Raw genomic sequence first — 25,912 nt, forward strand, 5'->3', positions numbered from 1 at the left:
TAATTTAACACAAACAGTACCAGTTTTGAACAGTCTTACATAAACAACATATGCACAACTACTGGATGAACAGAATATGAGTTGCCCATGAGCAGGGTAGGTCCAGTCCAGCTACGATGTCAGTTGACAGCTGGGAATCTCGAGCTAAATCGCACAAGTACAGTAGTGAGCTAAGAAAGCTGTGGAGAATAATACGCCTAAGTATTCTATTCCACAAGGAGGGTTAACTTTTTTTTCATATGAGCGTACAGAATCGGCTCGTACTGCAAGGAGGTTATTTCAAGAAAACTTCCACGATGATCAAGCCTCGGGTCATATTACAATTCATAAATTAATTACATTTCTGGAACTGGGGAGTATTCAAGATAAGGAACAAAGACAATGACACACTGTGCTCACGGAAGTTTTCACTGACATCAGGGAGCACCTAAAAGTGTTCCCTAAAAAAATCCCTATGGTAACTTTCTATGCAATCAGGAATTTCGTACGGCTCTGTATGAATGGTCATGAAGCAATTTAACATGGTGACATGGGTGAGTATAGGTCTTTTTAATCAATTCCTTTTTTTTTTTTTTTTTGTAATATTGACTAGCGACTTTAGCATTGAAGGTACAGTTTGCTAGGAGCGGGCTTGTGTTGCTGCCTGCCTGCAAAAGAAATTCATAATCTGTTCACCCAGTATTTCAAAATAACAGTTGTGGAAAACATTTATACAACAAAATTTACACAATGGAATGCACAGCACATATTTAATATCAATGGAAGGTAAAATAAAAACAAGAGGTAGTAAGCTCTACCCTATACAAATATAACATTAAAGCAAAGTCATCTTCATACAGGCCATGAAGGCCCTTGGAGGGGTGGAAGGTAAAGGCTTCCACTATCCGCAACCTTGGCACTTAATGGGGTAGAGAGGTTAGCTCGACGCCCGGCCGCCTTTGCCCCCAGGAATTAACCTGGTACTCTTTTTTGGTGTAGGCTGAGTGAACCTCAGTGCCAAGTGCACCTCCGGAAGTAGAAATCTCATTTCTTAAATTTTTCGACTTTCTGACGGGGATTTGAACCCACATCCTTCCGGGTGAACCGAGCACGCCTTTACGACCTCGGCCAGGCAGCCCCTATGTAACATTAAAGCAACATCTTAAACATTTTTGAGGAAAACTCAGACTGTCGAGAATGAAAGATACCACGATTTAGTGAACTTTCACAACACCACCTCCCAATCATCTCTAAGGGCACTTACAAATATCTCCTCAACTAAAAAGTTCCAACAGCATTTATCGTCTCTGCATAAAATTACTCACGGCTGAGAAATTTGGTCTTTTTTAAACAGATAATTTTTGCATATGACAGAAATGTAGGATTTCAGTAATACTACTTATCAAAGCAACTTTCTTCAAATGTGCGAGTATCAGCGAGAGGTACTTTTCTTTCTCAAAATTCACAGAAGTTGACAATTTATAACTTGATAAGAAACCAACAAATTGCTTACTAGTGTTGTCTGATAACTTTCTCTGGACATCCATCCAACACATCAATGGGACATAGAAGTATCCATATAACATGGCACAAGCTAAAATGATGATAATATTATTCAGGGCTGATGGGATTCGCCCTTTTAACAACATTCTGCAGTGGGATAATATCTTCCTCTAAGAAGAGTCCAAAAATAAATAGGCTGTAGTAATTTTGAAATAAACACAAAACAAACCCGTCGCACAAGTCGCATAAGTTTGGGCCTTAGTCTGCCAAGATGACAGCTGCCCGGCAGAATGGCCTCCTGATACTAGAGTACCACAACATCAGCACAACGTTATCCTTAGCGGAAATGCTTGTCAAACAACCAAAACAAATTATTGAAAGAAAGGATCTGTCACCAATTCTCAACTGCATGCATTTTATCTCCTGTATCAGCCTTGATATTGAGAAATGGATTTAGAAGACTACAATCAGTCTCCTTCCTGCCTTAACTATTTCCACTCCCATACCAACATCAGGCTGACGACAGCCATTCACTGCTAACACCTGTGTGTTGAGTTCAGGTCGATGCACTGTTTTGCATCATATAACTACTCTGTCAACTACATTTGAATGGGTGTTCGCAAAAACGGGCTAACCAACAAATTTGTAAAAAATGAGTTATGTGCTGCCATCCACTGCGGAAGGTTCAAAGTATCTTCTGTGAGTTGGGCTAACATGAGGTAATCCTGTGTGATGAGATAAAACGCTTTGAATTTTATGCCATTTTATTTAGACCAATTTTGTTATTGCAAAATAGGGCTAACAGACGTTTACGGAGGAGGCCATAAGATGGCATTGCTGTATATGTAGGTTAGCAAACCTTATTCCCATGTATACTAGAGGCTGTGGGTGTTTCTTGTGCTTTGTGCCAGATGAATGGATGGATTTAGTAAAAAGAGCTAGAGTAAGAAAGCCATTTCAAGGAGTAAAAATGACAAGTGATAAGTTTGTGAGCACTCAACCTTTGCTAGAAAAAGTAACCAAGCGAATGATATCAGTAAATAAGCAAAGAGTACTAATTAGTAAAGTTTCAGCCGTACTATTTAAGAGATGTACCATTTAAGTATTTGTTAAATATTTATATGGTATAGTTGAGGAATATGACTGTGTTAACCTTCACAAAAGGAACAGTAATGCTGGTCGGCCATCACTTGCTAGTGTTCAGCTGTCACTAAAGTACAGTGTTACAATGCCAATACAGCTAGCAAAGCTGTATTGAGCTACTTGAATATGTCCCTGCAAGATATCACCAGTATTACAGAGAACTGACAGCTGGCAATGGCCAAGAAGTGACTGAGGAATCATTTTCCAATGCATTAGAATATGACCCATATGACTTATGATTATCCCATGAGGGAAAGTTATGTCATATTTCAAAATAAGTCTGAAGCATCTTTATGTCTTAAAAAAACCCACGGCACTTACGCCCTTGAAAGGGCCCTAGCCTGCCCAGCGAACGCTGCTCAGCCCGAAGGCCTGCAGATTACGAGGGGCCGCGTGATCAGCACGACGCATTCTCTCGACCGTTATTCTGGGCTTTCTATACCGGGCCCACTATCTCACCATCAGATAGATCCTCAATTCTAATCACATAGGCTGAGTGAAACTCGAACCAGCCCTCAGGTCGAGAGAAAAATCCCTGACCTGGCCGGTAATCGAACCCGGGGCCTCCGGGCGAGAGACAGGCACGCTACCCCTACACCACGGGGGCCAGCATCTTTATGTCTAGTTTACTGTATAAAACACCTTTTTTGTATTGTATGATCATAAAATAAAGTTTGGTTACGAAACTAAGGTTAACTATTAACTATAGCTAGGTCAACGCAGAAGTCAATTTTCTTCCATTTTTTATATTCCTATTTTTTCAATCACTTTTCATTTTTAATACAGTTCCAATATATAGTATTGATAATTTAAAGGTACTAAATCAAGATAAAATAATGAAACAGATATTATTTTTATGGTATAATTTTTGTTTTTTGACATTTGCAAAAGTTGATTTATCTCTGTTCTGACAAAATGTTGGTTAGCCCGTTTTTGCGAGCACCCATACATTTCGACATTGATTTATTATTCAATGATTGCTGCTATCTTCTGAGCACTGGTAAGAACGGAGTTCAGGCAGCTTTCTTTTGAATGCAATGACAATATTACTCTTTTTCCTTGGTGATGTATATGCTTAACGGAAAGCGATCTCGGGAAAATGGCAGCAGCCGGTTTGACGGAGGATGAAATATTTGCACCAATTTTGACTGAATTTACCAATAGTAACCATGAAACTGATTGACTTTTGAAGGCAAGTGATGTTTCAGGAAGTGATCTCAGTGATGATAATTATAATACGTGTAATGGGGTAGTTGGTATGTGTTGCCACATCCCAAACCTCACCGGCATGCACAAAATTTCAATACTGCTTGGAGATCGTGGACAACAGGTGATGTAGGTTTGTCTACATTCTCTTAGGTCAGTAGTGGATTTAGAAGGCATGGTAATAGGCCTGTAAGAGAATTACAGTACTAGCAACTATTTCTTACGCATCAGCTACTCACCTCCATTACGAAAGACACCAATGAATATGCAAAGCTAAAAATTCAGCAAAACATTCCACTACAGATGACAAAGTGCGACTAAAGGGCCAGCTGCATCTGCTTTATTCCCATCTCCAAGAGAGAAAGAAGGACTGCAAGTTTTGCAGCAATACAAAAGTTGTTGGGTGCAGGGGAGAAATGGTCCACTTCAGCAAAACCTGCGAGAAGCAACCAGGACGTCACTCAGGACTGTACTTTGAATTTCATACGAAAATATGAAAGAAAAAGAAAAACCTATCAGCATCTTTATGTCTTTGCCTGCAAAAATTTTGCATTTTGAACATGTATAAAGTTGTGAGTAAATACGGTAAGATTTTCGTTATACATCTCCTAGTATGTCAAAAAATGACAAATAATTACCATTGCAAGTTATGAATCTCATTCCGTATTGACGGTTATCACTTTACAAAAGAAAATACTTGTAAAATCCTCCTATCAATACAAGTCAAGTCATCTGTTAGATGAAGCAAAGTCTACACATGTTTCAGGCTAATCTCAAGGCCATCTTCAGTAGTAAAACAATGATTACATAATATACAAACAAATTAAAAATCGTAATGATGTGAAGTGACAGTGATCATGATTAGTGAGTCAAAAACACATTGAGGTGCAAAGTCCTCTCGTCTAATAGATCTTGTTGACTATTAAATAAAACACTATGCTGAGGAGTGTAGTGAGAATTTTAGAAAGGAAATCAACACCATTTATGCAATAGCCGAAGGTAATGGTTTCAGTAAAGCTTTCGTGAATAAAATTCTCAATAAATTTAGAAATAAACCCAAGACCACCTTAGAAAAACAATCTTCCCATAAAGAGAAGTTCACCACATTTACCTTTAATAATAATAATATATACCCTATTTCAAACATCTTCAAAAAGCACAAGTTAAAAGTAGCTTTGAAGACCATTCACACCAATACAAAAATGTTTTTTAATTCTTATACTGTCAACAGCAAAAAATTTTCTAACTCTGGAATATACAAATTAAAATGCCAATCATGTCTTTCAACGTATATTGGGCAAACAGGCCGCAGTTTCAATGTAAGATACTCCGAACATCTTAATGCCCTAAAGTATAATCGCTACTCAGCCATGAGCGAACATTGTAGAGAGAAAAATCATAAATACACAACAATTGATCAAGATTTAAAGATCCTGCATTACGAACAGAAAGGTCCCTTACTTAATATACTAGAGAATATATATATATATATCGACCAATATAACAATCCCGTCTATAACTTAAATGAAATCAACGAAAAGAAAAATATTTTATTGGAAACCTTTGTCCCGCTCATCTGCGAACAGTTCATTAATAAATAAGTTTCACTACCGACATTCTAGAACAACACACGCCCTTCCATCAACACCCTCCTTCCGCGAATCACAACGTCCCTCCCTCCCTGCCCCTCCCCCTCCCAACCACATCGACACAGATACACAGTAAGCCACACACAGGCTTAGTTGTCAATGTGACTTGAGACCGACAAGGTCATCTCCATTCGAGACGACAACTTTTAGTTACAAGTAAGTCATATGAGTTTTCTTTTCGTACATCATTTTTAACTTGTTCTTCATCCACTCATATATTCCTTTTTCTCATTACAGATGTTATACACGTTTTATTCGTAGTATTAACGGTCTCACTACGCTCCTCAGCATAGTGTTTTATTTAACAGTCAACAAGATCTATTAGATGAGAGGACTTTGCACCTCAATGTGTTTTTAACTCACTAATCATGATCACTGTCACTTCACATCATAACGATTTTTAATTTGTTTGTATATTATGTAATCATTGTTTTACTACTGAAGATGGCCTTGAGATTAGGCTGAAACATGTATAGACTTTGCTTCATCTAACAGATGACTTGACTTGTATTGATAGGAGGATTTTATAAATATTTTCTTTTGTAAAGAAATAATTACCAGTTAAAATACATTATGACTACAAATATATACAAGGGGAAAGGGTTAAATGACCATACGTTTAAATAATAATAATAATAATAATAATAATAATAATAATAATAATAATAATGCCTGAGCTACCATTTGCAAGCATTTTAATGAAGTCATTTAGCTATTTGCTAGTCAATTTAGACATTCAATTCATGCCATACAATTATTATATGGACATCTCTATAATGCCTTCTTTACACATCTCATCCCTAAATTTAACAATTCTTTTGTTGCTTTCCTTTCCCTTTTCTTCCAGAATTTACTAAGCAACAGTGACAAGTCTTCAATACCGTATTTACGCAAATAATCCCCGCATTTTTTTAAAATTTTAATTTTGAGGCAAGAAATTGGGGCGTGGGTTTTATTTGTGTCAAGGTTGCCAACACGCTCCTGGCTCACCTAGTTTTCGATGCTAAATGTACAGTTATGCTTTGTGCAACCGTAGATGGAAGAAAACTGTCCCCATATGTCATATTTAAATGGAAAACAATTCAGACTTCTAATTCTAAACTGACTTTACTCTTTTTAAAAGAGTACCGTATTTTAGAGAGTAATTTGAATCCAAAATTTTTCCGCATTACGATAGAACGTGTCTTCCGGAACGTGAGGGGTAGCTTTCCGCACTTCCACTCACTTCGGTGTGTCTATAGTGTGTTTCATAGTTGAAAATAGAGTGAAATCTTAATTCTTTTGTATTCAACGTTTTAAGGAACGCCACAATATCACATAGCAGGCAGTAAGCGGAAAAGCAGAATCTGCGAAAACTGGTGAGGGTTGGCATTTCTGAATTAAAGGATGGCTGTTAATTCGAAATCACGTAATTGGAAGTCTGATTTCTGTATTACAAAGACTTTGAATTAATGAGGTTTTACTGTCGCAAAACTAATATCAGATTAGCTGGTGTGTCTATTTTAAGTGTTTACATTGCACGAAAAGAATTATCCACCACCAGTCATGTTACTGTCCAGTAAAAAGACCGTGTGAGAGAAGTGTTTTAGACGTGGAGTGTGACAAACTTGTAAGTAATTTAGGAGAGGATTGTAGTGATCAAGAGACAACGAATCTTCCCGTCTACAGGGAATCGAGCCTATTGCAAGTTCAGATTAATGGAATACGGGTCACGTAAGTGGGCCTACTTGCTCATTTTCATTTTATATGTTCATATTTGCGTAAAGACCACATGGACCTTGCAGAGTGATACAAAATGTTTGGTTATGCCTACGTTACTCTTTCGATGGAAGAAACTTTAGTTAATTTCTTTTTTTTTCAAAACGAGCCTTCCCAAAATGAGGGAGCGGGGATTATTCGGGTAAATACGGTACATTCTTTTCAGAAGCTGGACAATATGCCCATTTTACAGGTATGTGTGTGGTCTTAAACAAAAGCAAAATAACAATATGGGTTTCCTTTCTGAAGACATACTGGTCGATCAAGTAAGCAATGGAGGATATATAACTCCTGCAGTATGAACATATTTATAAACATAAAACTTTATGTGGAAACAACCTCATTTACCCAAGCATGCTTCCTCAATGATGCTTACTATGGTCGCTGATGGTAGAACTATTGGCGTTCCAACTAGTCTTCAGGCTGAGAACACACTGATAACATTTGGCTTAGAAGAAAAGTTCACGTTACATGATAGCATAATAGTACTGATACAGAACACTTGCCTTTGACATCAGTATAACAATGATGTTCAATGCATATTCAGGCTACTTAATTTAATTACAATATACCATCACTACCGAACAAAAACACTAATGTTCAAAAGAGAACTAAAACCAGTTTAGCGCTCTGTTCAGTAGAGTGATTTCGAGCTTGACATGGAGGTAGGAGGGAGAGAGGTAGACCCACAAGAAGATGGATGGATTGTGTGTGGGAAGATCTCGCAGAAAAGCAGTTTACAGAAAATGACGTTTGGGACCAAGGGAAATGGAAATGACTTGTCAGAAAAGTTGACCCCATGTGAACGGGAAAAGGAGTAGTTTGGCAATATGATGTAACCATTGAATATTTTGCATTGTGCTTGGGAAGTATTGAGTTTATGTAAATCACAGGGGGCAGAGCTTGTTGAGTTTGTTCATTGCTTCAACATTCACTTCTATATCCTCTTCAGACCCAACACCCACGCCAGTGGACAACTATGATGAAATTCACATTTCTGAAGTCTTATATTCCTAAATGAACAATATGTACCAATTTTTATATTTTTTACCGTCAGATGTTTCTAATATAATTTGTCCACAAATGTGGACATTAGGTCTGCATTATGTCTATGCCTCTTGCTCACTTTTGTGAATAAATGGTGAAATCTGCTAATATTTTAAGTATGATAATGGGTTAACTTCAATAAAGAGTGGGGTAAACTTAAATAAATTGTAAATGTATTGTAATCTTTTGAATCAGCTGACATGAACACATGAAAGAAACACATATTTACAAATTATTTAAGTAACAGCCTGTAAGTTTTCTTCCCTTTTGCATATGGAAATGCACAAAACAATTCCTGTACTTAAGACGGCACAGGTAGACTTTGCGTGTTATGCAGAGAATGCGGCTTTTTTCATTGCAGCCAGAATTTCGGCATCTTTTCATGTCTTTAAAATTCATGGCCAAAGGAAGATGACTGGCAAACCTAGAAACATAATTGATTGTGTAACTAAATAAGTATGATTATTTATGAGAGTTTCTCCTATGTGTTCTAGATTAATGTAGATTTAGTTAAATTAGGTACCATGGCAACATGGTCTCTACATTACCTTGAGCAACTTATTGTTGGTAAGACCAAATGTCCACATGCGTGGACAAATAGTCTTACCCAGCTATTGTTATAGAGATCCAATGTCCACGTGTGTGGACAAAATAATTTGCATGCCCATACAGTCCTCACCAAATAAAAACAATACTACATTTCTGCATTATTCATCAATTTGGGTCTTTGATTACAAGAAACTAACTGAAAGAGTTTATTAGACAAGTCCATAAATGAAGTATTATCAAGTATTTACCCGTAAGTCGAATGTCCTGTGATGTATCCATGTCTTCACTTCCAGCCAACTTGCTGAGTGCTACCAAGGAGGTTATAGAATGTTGAAAAACACTGAAGTTTAAAGAGAGATCCTTTGAGAACACACACAAAGTAAAATTGGGGGGAAATTCAAATTTCACTGTTAGTTAGAGGATAACACATAATTGTCCACATATGTGGACATTGGGTCGGAAGAGGATATATCTCTGTACTGTCCCACAACCACAAAAACATGGGTCAATAATCAACAGCAAAATAAGTTGAAAATTTAAACTAAATCTTACATCTTTACCTATAATTTTGGCCCATTTAAATTTTAGATCATTCAATATGATAGCGTGAAGCAGCTGGCAGTAATGCCAGTGGGAGATGAGAAATGTGGTGCAGTGGCGACAATGAGATTGGGGCCAGCAGCGAGCAAAACAGCACCAGTGAATTGTTGAGGTTTGTGACAAGGAAGTTCCTAGAAGCAGCTAGGTCATTAACAACGGGCCAGGCACCCAGAATGATCTGGAAGTGGGAACTACTAGAATCTTCTGCAGACCTTCATAAAGGGTGCTACTAGTGCACGTGGTCAGTCTTCAGGGCATCAAATGCGAGTGAATGTAAGCAGTCATAAGACAGTTGCAAGTCGTGATGAGTCAATTGTTGGCAGCGAGTCAAACGACTACTCAGAGTTCAATGTGGCTGCTAGTTGTAAACTGTTCTTGAACTACACTGTACTGTGAAAAGCTGTGTGGAGTATGGAGTTTGACGCACCACTGTCCAAATGAGTGTGTGCGCGAATTAAAAAAAAAAGTGTCGAGTCAAAAACTCAGACACGAGTGAACTTGTAATTAAGTGTAAATAGTAGTTCTATATATGAGCCTCCGTGGCTCAGGCGGCAGCGCGCCGTCCTCTCACCGCTGGATACTGTGGTTCAAATCCTGGTTACTCCATGTGAGATTTGCGCTGAACAAAGTGGAGGCGAGACAAGTTTTTCTTCGGGTACTCCGGTTTTCCCTGTTATCTTTTATTCCAGCAACACTCTTGATTAACATTTCATCTGTCAGTCATTTATCATTGCCCCATAGGAGTGCGACAGGCTTTGGCAGCCGGTACATTTTCTATCCTCACCGGTAGATGGGAGCTTCATTCATTCCATTCCTGACCCAATCGAATGACTGGAAACAGGCTGTGGATTTTCATTCAGTAATTCTATAAATTTAATGGACAGAACAATATGCTACTTCTCTGCATAGTAACATTAGTTTTAAGGACTCTGATAACCTGCCATAACACAGAACTATGTATCTCCCATTGCTTCTAAGGGTAACCTTCTGAGTGGTGTTAAAATAACATCTACTCCCCGTTACTTCCCTGATACTCTGAAACAGCTGAACCGAGTTCTAAATTCTTCCCTATTGCAATTTATCCAGCCTAAACCTGGACGATGAAGATGACTGATCGCCAGAGAATTGACCCTCTAGAAATGTGGTGCTATAAGAGATTACCTACTCTGAATACCCTAAATGGCACACTGAACTAATGAACTAATCCAAAAACAGATGTCAGAAAAATGCTGTTGACCCTCATCAGATAATGAGGAACTAGAGGCAATGCAAAGATTCACCATAGAGGGTAAAGTCAACAGCCAAAGACCCAAGGAAGTACTCTATCGTGAAGGATGGAGCAGCAAGTCACCATGCCTAAAACAGAGTCTCCTTGAGGTAGGCTGTCAACAGTATTACATTAAGATGCCACAACACCCTTATGGGGGCAGTGAGGGAGAGTGCAAGAGACACTTGGCAGACAGGACACAAATTCCTGTAGGAACAATGCAACAGACCGAATTCTTCTCTCCCAGCAAGTTGCTACGATTGCTTAAACTAAAGGTTGGAAACAATAGTTTTTATTCAACCTAGGGCCGGTTCTACCATCTGCTGGTAAAGTGGCTGGCAGCTGCCCGGGCCGGTTCTACCATCTGCTGGTAAAGTGGCTGGCAGCTGCCCGGGAGGTAAACTACCTGGAGGTGTAAATCGGCTGGTACTTTGGGTTGCGTCCAACCACCTCCACGCAAGCGCTAGGTAGCTACCCGGAGCTAGACACCGATATACGAAGTTGGCTAGACTGATTTTCAGCGATTTCTCGCTTTCGAGTGTGGTGCTATCTACCGTCAGATGCATGAAACCCATTTCGATTGTCTTATTCCCCTGTGCTTGCGTCTGCTGATTATCACCATAAAGCCCAATACGGGGAGTCTTAAGAGTTATGGACAACGATTCATGTCAAGCTTTCGTGACTTTAATCTATGATCTTCAATATCAATACCTAATTGGGATTAAAATCTCGAGATTACATTTTCTTACGCCAGTTATAACCTGTCATGTAAGGCAGCGTTTTTGAAAAGTATTCTCGTAGTAGATTGGTCAAGTCGCTCGCTCCGTAATAGAAGGTACACAGGTTTTCATCGTATTTCTAATTTACATTTTAAAATGTATTTTCGTTCCCTGCCGTTGTTCTTAACTCTCTTTTACGCGCTTCCATATACGTATATACACACACATCATCTTTACGGACTTAGGCCTACCTATTGCCTTTGAGCATTCTATCTGCAGGCTTCTGTGAATTGATTAAGTATCTCCGCGATGCTCTATTTGCAACTAGTTCTGTGACCTCGTTTAGTTCCAGATGCTTCCATTTATTGATAAAGCATTTCATTTTAATTTTTAACTTTATGAAGATAAAGTTGGAAGGTACTGTAAATGTAAAGAACTAATCGGGATAAATATCCATTCATAGGAAGAGGAATTCGGGAATGGAATAGTTTCCAATTTCTTCGAAATAATTTACAAGACTATGTAAACAACTAATAGGGAATCTGCTACCTGGGTGACAGTCCTATGTGCTATTAATCATAACATCACTTGCTATAAGTAGCATACATATAAAGCAATTTTCCTAATAGACATAATATTGTGATAAGAACGTATGAAAAGAGGCATACAGATTAACACAACGCTAATAATGGAAATAAAAAAGATTCGTCAAAATGAAGTCTCGAACCTGCACACTTCGTATTACGAAGCGAGCGTGTTAACCATTACGCTACGAAAATGCTTGAGTTAGGTGGGATACATACAGTAATATATATCTTGTGTCCAGAAACTGAAAAAGTAGAAAATTAAAGCCCATTTGAAATGATTTCGAAATAGATTTTGATTTTATATCCTTTTAGAGTTTCTTTACGAAAGCTTGACGTATAAAATGTGTTCCCTGCGCTACCGATGCAAGAGGCTGGTGTGACCGTTGCAACTAAAGGGAAGCATTAATGTTCAAAATCCTGCAATACAATATCGATCACTGTTACAGTATACTGTTTATTTCAGTATACTAAGCTAATTTGAGTTGCATATCACCAGAAATACAGCTAATAATGTTCAGCTCTCAGAACTTGCCCGGCAGGTAAAGTCTTATCGGGCCCTCGAAGTTGCCGATAAATCACGCGCCGGGTATCGACGATTTATTCTGCCGATAGTGCTACCTGGGAGTAGTCGGACGGAAACATCCTTTTACGCGGAGGGCAAATTACGCGCTACTTTACCAGTAGGTGGTAGAACCGGCCCCTAATCTTGCAATAATATAGGAACTTATTTTTCTTAGTTTTTTCCCCTCTGCAAGAAATCAACAATTAAGAAACAAAAACTCACATCAACCAGCTATGAAATAACCTGGGAGCACTATTATTTCCAAATTCATCATTCTATCCTAACAATGTAGATATCAGCTTTACCTCACTTTCTAATTCCTTCCTTATTGTTTTTAATGCCATTCTTGATCAACAAACTGAATATTGCATTCATTATGTAAGTAGAAATAGTTTTGTTGATCACTGTACAATAAATGATGGTAATTAGTCTAGAGGAGAAGAAAAGTAATTAAGGAGCATCTCCTTCTGACAGATAGTCTGCATAAAGATTCACAGTTCATCAAAGAAAGGGTTAACATGAAAATCAAGTCGAATGAAATTTTCTTTATTCCAAAAGAAAACACCTGTCGCACAATTCACTCCTAACAATGAGTAATAGCCTTATCACAGAGGTCTGAGTTCTGAATATTCTAGATTGTATCATTCAGTTCTGAGATATTTTAATGAACTACTTAATAAATTAGGCTTATTATGTACAGTATGGAGGAATTATATTATTTTGAAAGGAATTTAGCGAATGTACTCCGTGGCTCAGGCGGCAGCGTGCCGGCCTCTCACTGCTGGGTCCCGTGGTCGCTACAGGCGAGATTCGTGCTGGACAGAGCAGAGGCGGGACAGGTATTCCTCTGGGTACTCCGGTTTTCCCCTGTCATCTTTCATTCCAGCAACTCTCTCCAATATCATTTCACTTCATCTGTCAGTCATTAATCATTGCCCCAGAGGAGTGCGACAGACTTCGGCTGCTGACAATTCCTATCCTCCCCGCTAGATGGGAGCCTTCATTCATTCAATTCCTGACCCAGTCCAATGACTAGGAACAGGCTGAATAATAAATAGAACCTCGATTATACGTTCCCGGAAACTAAGTTTTATTGGCTTATTCATTCAAATTATATGGTCCCGCGAGCATCCTAATTAAATCACGTTGTAAAAATCCTGCATTATCCGTTCCTCGAAGAAACAATTTCCCGGATCAAACGCGCAGAAATTTCAGTCCCATTAATGCTAAATCCTCGATTACGCGTTTTACAAGAAACTGTATCTCACAAAAGAATGGCTACAGCATACTTATGGAACTTGGTGTTAACATCCCGACATTGCAATAATTAGAGGAAGTTCTGTACTGGAAAAGCGATCGGCAGTGAACTTGCGTAAGGGACCATCGGGTGATATTATTTAGAGAATCCTTGGAAATCACAAAGCAGGGAGTGGCCATAACAATTGGAAGGAGACAGAGCGCATTTCGATAGTTCTACCTGAAGTTTCATCAAATGTCCATACTTGCAAAACGTATACGTTATGTCCAGGTTTAATGTGTTTTTTTTATTACTTTTTTCGATTGTATCACCAAACAGGTTTTCGGCACTTCCCTGAAGGCATTGTATAGTCACTGGGCTTTCAGGCAGGAATCCAAACTGCTCCTTCTTAACACAAATTTAGTATTTTAATATTATCGTATACAATTATGTTATCGAGACCAGAACAGATGTTGCACCCGACATACATAAAGCAATGGGAGGTTTTGGGATTGCCTATTACTGTTTTGGTCCTAATATGAGACTGGGAATTTCACATTTTTGTGTTAAAATGTTATAAAAACCGCAGTCGTCGCATATGCGCATGTTACATGTAAAAAGTTTGTATTATTTCGCACTCGTATCGACTTGTACAGCAAGTGCGCTTTCCAGCTGAGCTCAAGGTCACGAATAACCATAATTTCTGAAGTTTTGATGATATTTTTTCTCTTTCCAATTTGACTGTGATTAGTGATTGGCAGAATTGAATATAATGCATTCGAGAACTTTCGAGAATCGATACTTACATTCAAAACCATATCCTCGAGTTCAACATAACCTTTAAAAATCAATGTAGGCCTAATTTTGTAATTTACGCAGTACAAGATTTCCATAAACTGACTATAAACAGTATACCATTAAAAAATTACAATGGAAGATTAAAGAAAGGGATTTCACCATCATGTTGGGCGCTTTTATACCTAACATGCTTTATTTCATTAGATTAGAGATTTAAAAACTACTTGGGGTCAATTGTTGTTTGGCTAGGCGTAACCGGTATTAGATTTTTCGAAGAGTTTGGCTGATCAAAGTTGCTGAACTAAAAGAAGTTTGCAAATGATGAAGTTTCACCAGTAAAACTGAATGTAAAGTTTTGATAAAGTCGCGAACCGGTAATTAATGTTTGAAGCCGGCCCCGCGGTCTAACTTGCCTTCCTCTCACCCGAAGGGCTCTGGTTTGATTCCCGGCCAAGCCACATGTTTTTACCTGGACACAAGGGCTGGTTGCAGGTTATTCATTCTACGATTACTCTTAATTGAGGATCTATCGAATGGTGAGATGGCGACCCCGGTCTATAGAGCCAGGAATAATGGCAGAGAGGATTCGTTACACTGACCATGTGTCACCTCATAATCTGCAGGCCTTCAGACAGAGCAGCAGTCGCATGGTAGACAGAAGGCCCATTGAGGCTGTAGTTTGATTTGGTTTAGGAGTGTTTGTAAGATTATAATTATACATGATTCATTTTAATGATTAGTCAAATTGTTAATGGTTCATTCGTTCCCGGATTTTCTGTTTTCCTGTGTTGTACTTTTTTTCTGTGGTCCCTCCAAAAACTGTGAATCGAGATTCTACTGTAATAAAAAAAATTAATAATGTGGTTTTGCATCCTGTGGGGATTTCTTCCACGAGTTCTACTGACATGAGTCTGGTAAGCTCCTTCAGATACCACAGGACCTGCCAATTTGGCCTTAGAAGACTAGCGTTCTACGTCTAAAACAGTTCGGCCAGGAACATTTACATATCTCTACAATGGGAGGGGGGAGTGTGATCATAGCAGCAGTTTAGCTGCTGGGGGCTGAGGTTTGAATCACAGGTTGGAATTTCCACCTGAAAAATCAAGTGGCAACAGGAAGGTAAACTCGTGTCCCAATCCTGAGGTGATGCAGCTCTTTTCAGGCACACCTCCCAGTGGAAGTGAGCTGCATGTACCATTTTAACCACATACCAGCCCTCCTGCCATTCTTAAATTTCTGACAGTACCAGGAAGCGAACCCTGGCCCCCAAGGACGGCAGCTAATAGTGCCAACTGTTACGCTACGGAGGCGAACGTCACAAAGCCTTTCCACAATTTCAGACAGAAAGCAGGCAGGATCTATTTCTGAAAGTGTTCAAGGAAAATACAGACTTAAGTTTTTGTCATCTCCATTACAATTTTGTATCATAATACCTATACTAAATTATAAAGCAATAATCAACATGAACACAAGGCAAATGATGCATAGTCTGCACACGTCATGAAAATTCACTTTCTCCGAAGTTAACAATATTGAAAACTGACTGAACATTTGGTACAACATACATCGCTTGCTGACGTATCTTGTGTGATAAATAGGTACAAAGCCTTCAAATAAGAATTGAGAACATATTCACCTTTAATTTTTGTCATACTCATGATCACTCTCAGATCACACCACGTTTACAATCCTCTCAGTCATGGTTTGCAAACTGGTGATTTTAATGGAAATTGAAACAGGAAATTTTTCATCATCACAGAATAAAAAAAATGGTAACTCATGGTTTTTACCAGGTTTCCACACTTTCCTTATTTCCTTTTCATAGAGAATAGCCACGGCATATTTTGCAGGACTTTTATCAGGATAATATATTAAAAAGCAGGATATTTAAGATATTCAGTACTTGACGTGGACTGCAGTAAAGGAGATAAAAAGAAAAAGAGTATCCCGTGAAAAGCACGACACCTGATTACGCTACTTTAAAACGTGGCCGAAACCAAAATGAGCTTGAGTGGCTCCAGGAACTCCGGAAATATCTCTGACAAGCTAAAGAAAGTTTTTACTTTTATCTCCATATTAATATTATTGAAGGAAAGCATAGAACCTGAAAAAAAGGGTCTCTCTTAAAAATCTACAATCTTCAACAAAATACAACTTTTATAAATTAAGAAATTTAAATGAAGTGTCTCGGTATCTTTTTTCTGAAAAAAATATAGTGTCTATTTTATCTCCTGGCTACAGTACGAGCTGTTTTCATTTACCTAGCCACTGTTTAACTGGATATGTAAAACTGCACATTATAGCTTTCTTAAACCAGAAGAACATTTAACTCAAAGCAGGAAGTGCAGCTGAAAAATTGTAATTTATACTACATCATTTGTACTTACATAATTCTTAGCTCTGAAAATGCTTTATATGCTGTTTAATAATGTTACCTTGTTTTAAATATTATCCCTTCGTAAGTTTTCAGAGGAAGGTATTTACAAAAGCAGAAACAAAACATATCTAGAGAGACCCTATCTTTCCTGGTGTAATTACCAGCTTTCAGCACTAGGCAAAATAGGCAAAATAATAACAAAAAACAAAGAAATTCTCCCAATGTTATTCATTAAAAAAAATTATATCAACATTAAACAAAATTCAACACATACAAAAACCAATATCTGGCAAAATAACATTTCCTTTCACAAGAAACTAAAATGAAATAAACACAATATGGTTCAGGGAGCAAATTTCTAGTCCACCAGTTAGTGGCAGTCACGAATAAAGTCATCATCATCGGCACTCATGTTTGGGGTCATCTTCAATGTCTTCAAAATCAAATCCTTCACTTTCTTCTAGCCAGTCACGTAATCATCTATAGTTAGGATTTCGTTTGATCACACTTTAGGCCAAGATGAATCATATATACCAAACAGACTATAGATTTCACCATACCGGAGTATGTGTAGATCAAAGAACAGGGTAGTTTTCTCACAGATTAGAACAAACTATGGATGTGCATTTGTGGGAATTTGAAATATGGAAAGTCATGTTATCTGTTAGCAGAAGTTTGGCAACTAAATGAAGATACCCTGGAGAGAGAGAGAGAGAGAACTACTGCTTGTTTACATCCAGTGCTCTGTCATCTGGCTGTCGCCAGGTATGGCTGCTCAGTCATTTGTGATATAGTAATCCTTTCACTCTAACATTACTAGTCACTGAAAAATCACACATTACATTTTGAATTCATATTTTTTTCATTTAGGGCAGTCACAAATTTTTCTCTAAAATTCATCTTGTCCTGTCGGTAATTTGAGACTCCCATGCTTGTACTCAGTCCGCTGTTCGCCCAGCTGTCATCTACTAACTGTGACAAACATACACAGTGCTGCTTTACTCAAGTGCAATCGTATTTTAAATATGTAATGCTACTAAATTTGCTTTCCGGGTCACTACAGTCACTACTTTTGCAAAGTCATGTTGCTGATATTACTGATATTCAGCTGATCCACCTAAAGAAGTAAAAGACAATCAAAATGAGCTTCATGCTTCTGACAATAGACACCACCTCAATCCAAAGTGAGAATTTGCTGAAAATTGGTCTAGTCAACACCTGCTTAACTCCTAGGAGCAACCTAACACTTACATGTAGGTGGTAGGATGCAAAACATAATGCCAAGGAATTTACACCTCCAGGGAGTTTATCTACAGCGCAGCTACCAGCAAATTTACCAGCAGATTGTTGAACTGGCCCTAATCTGCCCACTGTCATAGCACAGACATGACCTGGACCTAATATAGACTGAAAACTGATGACAGGGTGATAGATGGGAAAGAAAGAGGATGTTAACAGGTGAACAACAAGGGTGCAAAGATGAAAATTAACTCTGTAATTATTAACAGAAGAATAGGGCCTCTCATGCTATTTATACAACATATAAAACATTCTAAGGAATATTAACACAACAAAACACAAAAGAAATGATACAGGAGAGAAAATACATTGTTGCACAATGACATGAATTTATGACAAAATATACAATGGCAGAAGCAGCTGTCAATATGACAAGTTCTGAAGAAATCCAATATGTGACAAAGACTTAACAATGCAGAAATGATCATGATGAAATAGTTTATAAGCTTCAGCAGAACACTTACTTAAACAGGGCATGTAATAGATAAACGGAGCAAGTTTACGACTAGCAAATCACAAGCACATGGCACTGGGTCAACTGCATAGATTACAGTTTAGCTGCCAGCAGCAAATGACACAGCACTTAAAATTCCAACATCAAGTAAAATTCACAACCTAATCAAATGGATACACCTTTCTACAATCTTTTAAGCTTATAACAAACTGTTTCCCCCCTCCAATACAATAACACACCCTCTAATATTTAAAAAAAACCTCTGTGATTCAACAGAGTTCAATAACAGTTTGTAGCAATCTGGTTGAAACCATTCAGAAAACCATAAATTTTATAGTTGGGTGTTTCTCAAGCTGGCATCCTACTAGCAATATGAAAACAAGCACAAAATAAGGGTGGGCCATTTTTATATATATGACTGATAAGGTGTTATTATCAATGAACATAAACGAATAAGAATATCAAGAACACTAATGATTTTTCATGTTCTCCCTGCCATCCTCTGCATGCCATTTCAATACTTTTCACCTGGAAGATGAAATGTTACAGCCTGTGAAATATCATATACATAAATATGGGCCAATGGATATTAGAAACCATATCAAACATGCTAAATGATAAATCTACATTCAATTGCTATAAATTTGTAAGAGATCCTGGATTGCCAGAATTTTCCCTGAAAAGGGTTCTTTTAGGTGCCAGTAAATCTGCTGACTATACATGCCAGCCACCTGCACCAGGATTTGATCCTGCAATCTTAAAACCTACTACGCCATGCAGCTGGTCCATTTCAATATTAACTATGGAGGAAATTGTACAACAGGATTAATTTGTAACTAATTTACCATAGATCATAATACTGACCTACTACTACAGTGGAATCTTGACCTCATTTCTGGAAGCTCAATTATCCTGGATTCATCTATTATTCTTTTAAAGTATAAACTCAAAAGTTTGGAAATGGGGATAAGCACAGAGGTGAGTAAAACAATAGTAATGACAAGAGTTGTGGAAAGTTTTAAATACTTGGGAGGTGTAATCACAGAAGTTGGAAGATAACTGAGGAGACTTGAAAGATTACAATAAGCACATGGCTTTTACCAGTGTGAAGGATATACTGTGGAACCAAGCAGATCTAAAAGAGATGCAAAGAAGATCTGTATGTGATCCTATGTACCAATATTGACATATGCAGCAGGAACATGAACAACAAAATGAGAATAGAGCAGAGTTCAGGCAGCCAAGATTACAAAATCAGAAAATGAAGAGATTAGAAAGAGGATTGAAATCTCAAAATTACATGACAGGATAGAAACAAGCAAGCTGAAATGGTACAGACACACTAAGCACATGGGAGAAGAGAGTATTTACAAGGAAACCAATATGAAAGAGACCGCAAGGAAGGCCTTGATTGGATACAGAGGAGAGTTTTGAGAAGAGACGAGGAAAAATAGAAGATACAATGGAAGCATGAAATGAGTAGTGGAGAGACTGATAGAGGTCCTTGATTCTTAACCCAACCCAGGAATGAACCAGAAACTACAGAAGAATTATTATATCAAGTATATTTCTACTGAAACATTCACAGTTTCTCGAAGCACTGCTTTCTGGTACATCGTCCAGCAGTAATGGCCCCCCCTTGCCCGGTACCCAGTAGCCAAAATAACAGCCATTGCTATTGATGCCAACAATTTACAGGAGAAAGCACTCACAATCCATGGAAGAATGGGCAAGGAGAATTTCTCCATAATCAACGGATGAATCTTCAAGATAAATCATAAGCTGGAGTATGAAAAGAACTATTTGAGGAGAGTACTGAGAAGACACTACTGCCATGGCTCTGCTCTGCAGATATGACATACACACCTCATAAAACAGTGGGTCTGGTTTTCAATTGCCTCCTGATCACATAAACAAAGGAGATGCCTGTGTTGGTGGAAAAGGTACGAGTAGGATAGCAGAACTGCTTCCTTTTTTCTTTTGAAGACAGTATAAATAATGCAAGAAGAGACAGAGCAAAATGCAGCAATATGAGAACTGAAGGTGGAATAGGTAGTGCATACCATCAAAAAGTAAGCCCTGAAATGGTATGGACACATTACTTGAATGAAGAAAGAATGAAGCCAAAGCAGGTATTTCAGGCTAAGTATAAATTATTAGAATCCTACATCGTACAAAAGTTTTTACAGCAATATGAAGTTTCAATGCTTAACACAGGCCAGTGTGTGCCACACATAAGCAGTAAACACTGCTTTTTTTTTTTTTTTTTTGCACAATGCACTCCATACAGCCAGAATGAAGTTGCTTCAGTCATTCACCATGTAATTCATGAATGAATACACTGACATGCTTCTTACCTATGGAAAAGATAAGAGGGAATTTGTTGGAGGCACATCAGACTGCAAAGACTTTCTGCATTACTGAAAGATGTTACCGAACAACAGCATACAAGCCTTGAAAACATCAGTTATTTACATGAACCTAGTTGTTAAAGTTGTTATATATGGAAGTTATGTTTAAATCATCTAACTGTCCACTTAGACACTGACATCACATAGTAATACTACAGAAAGTAGTTGGAGTGGACAGGAGATGCTCTCATGAATACTGAAAAGGAGTTTAAAATTAATACCCTATGGATGTATCAGTGAGACAAGTGAAGACTTTATGAAAGAAGGTAGTATGTTTGAGAAATTCTGAGCTTACATAACAGTGAGCAAAAGAAGTCCACGTTGAAGAAGCCTTGTTTCAATGAAAGCACACAAGTAATTGTCATTTGCGTGTGCTTATCCTTTTAGCATAATTCCACATCAATTGCATCACATGCTTTCTCACATTAATAGTTTCTTTTAGTGCTCCCTACAAAAATGATGAATCAAGATTTCACTGTATGTGAAATAAGCAACCACAATAACTGCCATTACATGGCTCTTTCATTGATAAAACATTCAAGGAATGTTTTAGACTTAAGACGACTACTTTTTCTCCAGACTACTGAACTAGTCACATAACAGAAAGAAATCAGGTTGACTATATAAGACAATAAGGGGCTGTCAAGGCCCAAATGACTGAAATGTGGTATCACTAGCCTAAAAAATATGCTACGTACAATATTTCAGTCCTAGCTTTATTGAAGAGTCGAGTGGTATTGAGGAATACAGTTCTGGTGTAAAAACAGACGCAACATCCCAGTTCAAATGATTAAGGGGATAAACAATGGAGGACAGGAACCAAACATCTACTAGACACATACTTCAATGGACTTGTAGTTCATGTAGAGCGTCACATGAAGGCATTCTTGTGTTCTGAGCTCTCTGGAATAGTTCACGATCTCCAAAGTTGCGGGCTTTCCATAACAGGGTCTCACCTGAAAGAAAAGGTAAATACCATGAGAAATTTGTTCCCCAATTCAAAGTTTAATTAATATTATATTTCTCTCGGCTCCTTCCTTGAACATCCATATTGCATGCTGAATAACTGTAAATTTTCATGCAAGTTCCTTTTCTCCTGTGCACATACAAAATGGATACTAATGTTAACACGTTCCTTGTGGTTTGGGACACATTGTGTCCTGAAGCACATTACTCATATCTGTCAGCAATGACCGTGCAAATTTCACGAAACTGCTTAAAAATAAATATACGCATTTCTCAGAATTAACGGTATTAACATTTTGTTCATAAAGAAGTAAAGGATCAAGGGATACTGTTAGTTTCAATCAACTCTCTGGTGACTGAATGATTAATTTTTTTTTTTTCATGTTCAATTCATATCACTTCTCATCATCCTGTGTTCTGGGTGTTATCTAACCTATTTTTTCCACAGGAATATATATATATACAATTTGTTTTATGCTACACAGACACAGATAGGCCATATGGCAACGATGGGATAGGAATGGTCCAGGAGTGGGAAGGAAACAGCTGCAGTCTTAAGGTACAGCCCTAGCATTTGCCTAGTTTAAAAATGGGAAACAACGGAAAACCATATTCAGGGACCACGGGAATCACTTGGTGTGCTTATGGTAAATACGTCTACAATGTTTCTGCCTTGAGATGGCAGACTGTTGTAGAATACTAAGACAAGCAGCACCTCTTTTGGCATCTCATATTGCCTATTCCTTTTCACATTGCTCGAAATAAAGAAATATAGATTTTCATATTTCTATTTTCTGGAGTGGTTAGTGAACAGGTCAGTGCCTTCATGAGTAATATTTACAAGCACAATCACGTCCTTTTTAGGCATGGAGCCTAATCAGTACGTGTAGACATTTTTCTTCCGGTTCAACTATAAGCAGCTGTTTAATTGTCTTTTTTCTATATGTAGTAAAATTATTTTCATTTAATTTCTTTATGATTTGAAGCTGTCCATGAAGAAAGACAACCACTTCAAAAGAACAAGTAGCTGCAAACATAATAAGGGACAATGGGCCAGAATAGGATAAGCACAATGACAGGTCAGCAACAGAAGAGGTAGCAATAGAAAAGGAGACAAGGACAAACAGGAAAACAATCGCCACATCTTCATACACGGTCTTCTTCAAATGGACTTGCTCACAAATCCCAGTTCTTCTAAATTAACTTCTTTGTCATATGACGAGCTGTGGTCGTGCGCTGTATTCTGGCATATGAATCAAATGAGCTCAGCTAGCAAAGACGCAGAGCCTCGCTTATCTTCATATATTAGATTCCCTTTGCAATACAATTTCTAACAATACACACTGTAGAGAACTAGAGGCATGTACTGTTGGTAAACAATGCTGTCTGTATTTCTGTGCGACACTGGAATCGTTGAATAACAGTATTTTCATTGGTATTCAGTATTCATAATGCATTTCATTTTGCGGCAATGTTGATGAGATATGTAAAGTGCTTGTATACGTTTTAGAGGACGATTCTGGCAATAGTGACGTTTTGTAAAATTAATTAAAGTTCGAGGATAGTGATAGCAACAGTTAAAATTGTTGAAGCAAGCACAATATTGAAGAAAGCGAGATTTAAAGTGCTGCACCAGATTGTTCCAAGCGCACACGGCAGTCACACAAAAGAACCACAGTGACTGGAAATTGGAGAAGATGATAATCCTGATATTCATCCATTTGGTGGACAGCGGTGTTTCATAAGTACTTACAAAAAAACCAATGTCCAAATCTTCGATATTTTTAGAGCACACAGATCCGCTCTTTTTGAAATTATTTTAAATGAAACATTTGTACCACGGCCAGCAGTCACTCAAGTAATGAAGAATGAGTAAGTCATAACCTTCAATGGCATGAATACATAATTTGAGTGAATTATCTGTATTAGTTTTTATTTTACGCACTACGGGCGGACAAATTAAACCTAATTCCACAGTCAACAATGTGGCTATTTATTGTGACTTGAATGGGTTAATCACTGCAATACTGAAGAGTGATCCTTTCACTACCAGATAAGTGAAGGGAAGATGCTTAATAAAAACTGGTTAATTTCAGAACCGTTCCCGATGACCTTGAATACATTCAACTATTTAGAAAATAATGAATAGGGGTGCCCAAAATTTCAAAAAACTGGAACTAGGAAAAGCACAACTAATTATTGCTCACTGAGGATCGGTGGTAGTGTGTTGTCTTCCAAATACCAACAACATGAGCTCAAATCCACCAGAAGTAGGCCTAGTGTGATTTTTCAAGGGCGAAGAAAATTAATTCGGTACTCCACGTCGTAGGATGGCAGCATGCAAAAGATCTCTGGAGACACGTTTGATGTTTATCCAGTAAAATTAGTTAAAAACCATCACTTGACTCATTATAGAGCATTCTTGGATTTCATTGTTGAAACGAGCACTTGCTATTCTCAAATGCAGTAGCGGCGATTGGGAATTAAAAGTGGGGGGCAAAAAATGTAGACAACAAAAAGTACATGGGTTAGTGGGATATAGTAGGCGGGGGGAGGGAGGAAGACAGCGTGGTGTATGCCTGTAAACTGGAAAAAAACCCTCCAAAGTGGGAATTATTTATGCTCTCTGAGCTAATTTCCACAGAGAGGTAAATGTTTTACCAACTTAAGTGTGGCAATAATTTGAGATTCTGATTCAATAATAGACTATACAATAAAACTCTTGTGATTATGCAATTAAAGTCATTTAGTATTTGACTAGGCCTATACACTAAGAAACTAATAGACAGTAAAGAGACTGCTAGATGGGTGAATGTGCGCGGCAAGTCGGTGAATCATACCTCAGTGTCCATATCTTGGCAAAAGATTATACCACTGATACCCTTTCTCACAGCATATGCAAAGTCCCCACTACTTACTGTGGCGCTAAGCAAATCAGTTAGCCGCGACAAGCAGCATTTTGTGCGTATTTCTGCTAATAAGTAACGAAAATAAAGTAAAGCATTAGCTGATAAGAAAACAGGGCTTGTACAAAGTGATTTTATAAAAAAAATTACTCCTATATTCCTAGTTTCAGACGGCTAAAATAGAATAATTTCTTCTCCACAAAGTGGGGGGGGCAACTGCCCCCCCCCCCTGACCCCCTTTATTGCCACTACTGCTCAGATGCCATGCTTGCCTCTACAGGGCGAGAATATAAAGCACAGAATATACCGCAATGTAAACTTGCAATATATATCAAAAACAAAGTCACCAGAACATAGTTATTTGAACACTTGCCAATGGTTATGACAGCAAGGCGATATTTTCATTCCCCAAGACCCACTACAATTCCAAAAAAAGAGTTGCTCAGAGCGGCGGTGGCAAGTTTTGTGAATTTCTTCAGATCATTCACAGCATCTGTGGCACTAAAAGGTTAAGTTCATGGCATCTCCACTACTGGCAGCATCCATCAAATTGACATCGCTTTTGACGAAAAACAAAGAGCAGGTATATAACCGACCCAACTGTCAGTTACATAAAATTAGCTTCATGGTCTGTATCGCACTTCAATAGATTGACATGTTAATCTTATCTCAATCTTATGTTAATTTTAAGGACACTTCCTCCAAGGCATTACTTTGTCAATTTATGTATTTTTCATCTAAACAGTGTTATGTGGCTGAAGATGTTGATAATATACGAAACATGTACCACTTTTAACCATTAAATTGCCTTAGGCAATCATTGTATTGACTAGGTGAAAAATAAATAAATACTTAGTTGTGAACCAACTGTCAGTTTCGAGACTAAGGAGACTCA

At 38.0% G+C, this 25,912-nt stretch overlaps 1 protein-coding gene across 9 annotated transcripts in view; it reads right to left on the reverse strand.

Moving 5' to 3' along the window:
• Positions 1-25,912, reverse strand: part of LOC136878953 (dnaJ homolog subfamily B member 12) — a 100,559-nt gene that overhangs the window by 39,750 nt on the left and 34,897 nt on the right. For 4 of the 9 annotated variants that reach the window (XR_010860872.2, XR_010860873.2, XM_067152590.2 and 1 more), the window contains exon 9: positions 21,988-22,101. Coding sequence is in view for 4 of the 9 variants with exons in the window: in XM_067152590.2 (XP_067008691.1) it covers positions 21,989-22,101 (113 nt within the window). In the remaining 5 variants the exon portion in view is untranslated. Of the gene's footprint in view, positions 1-3,112; positions 4,268-17,193; positions 22,102-25,912 lie in introns of those variants that run through there. The other 5 variants (XR_010860870.2, XR_010860869.2, XR_011018633.1 and 2 more) reach the window with 3 other exon arrangements.

The sequence above is a fragment of the Anabrus simplex genome, chromosome 8 (assembly GCF_040414725.1).
Source record: "Anabrus simplex isolate iqAnaSimp1 chromosome 8, ASM4041472v1, whole genome shotgun sequence".
NCBI classification, from domain to species: Eukaryota; Metazoa; Arthropoda; class Insecta; order Orthoptera; family Tettigoniidae; genus Anabrus; species Anabrus simplex.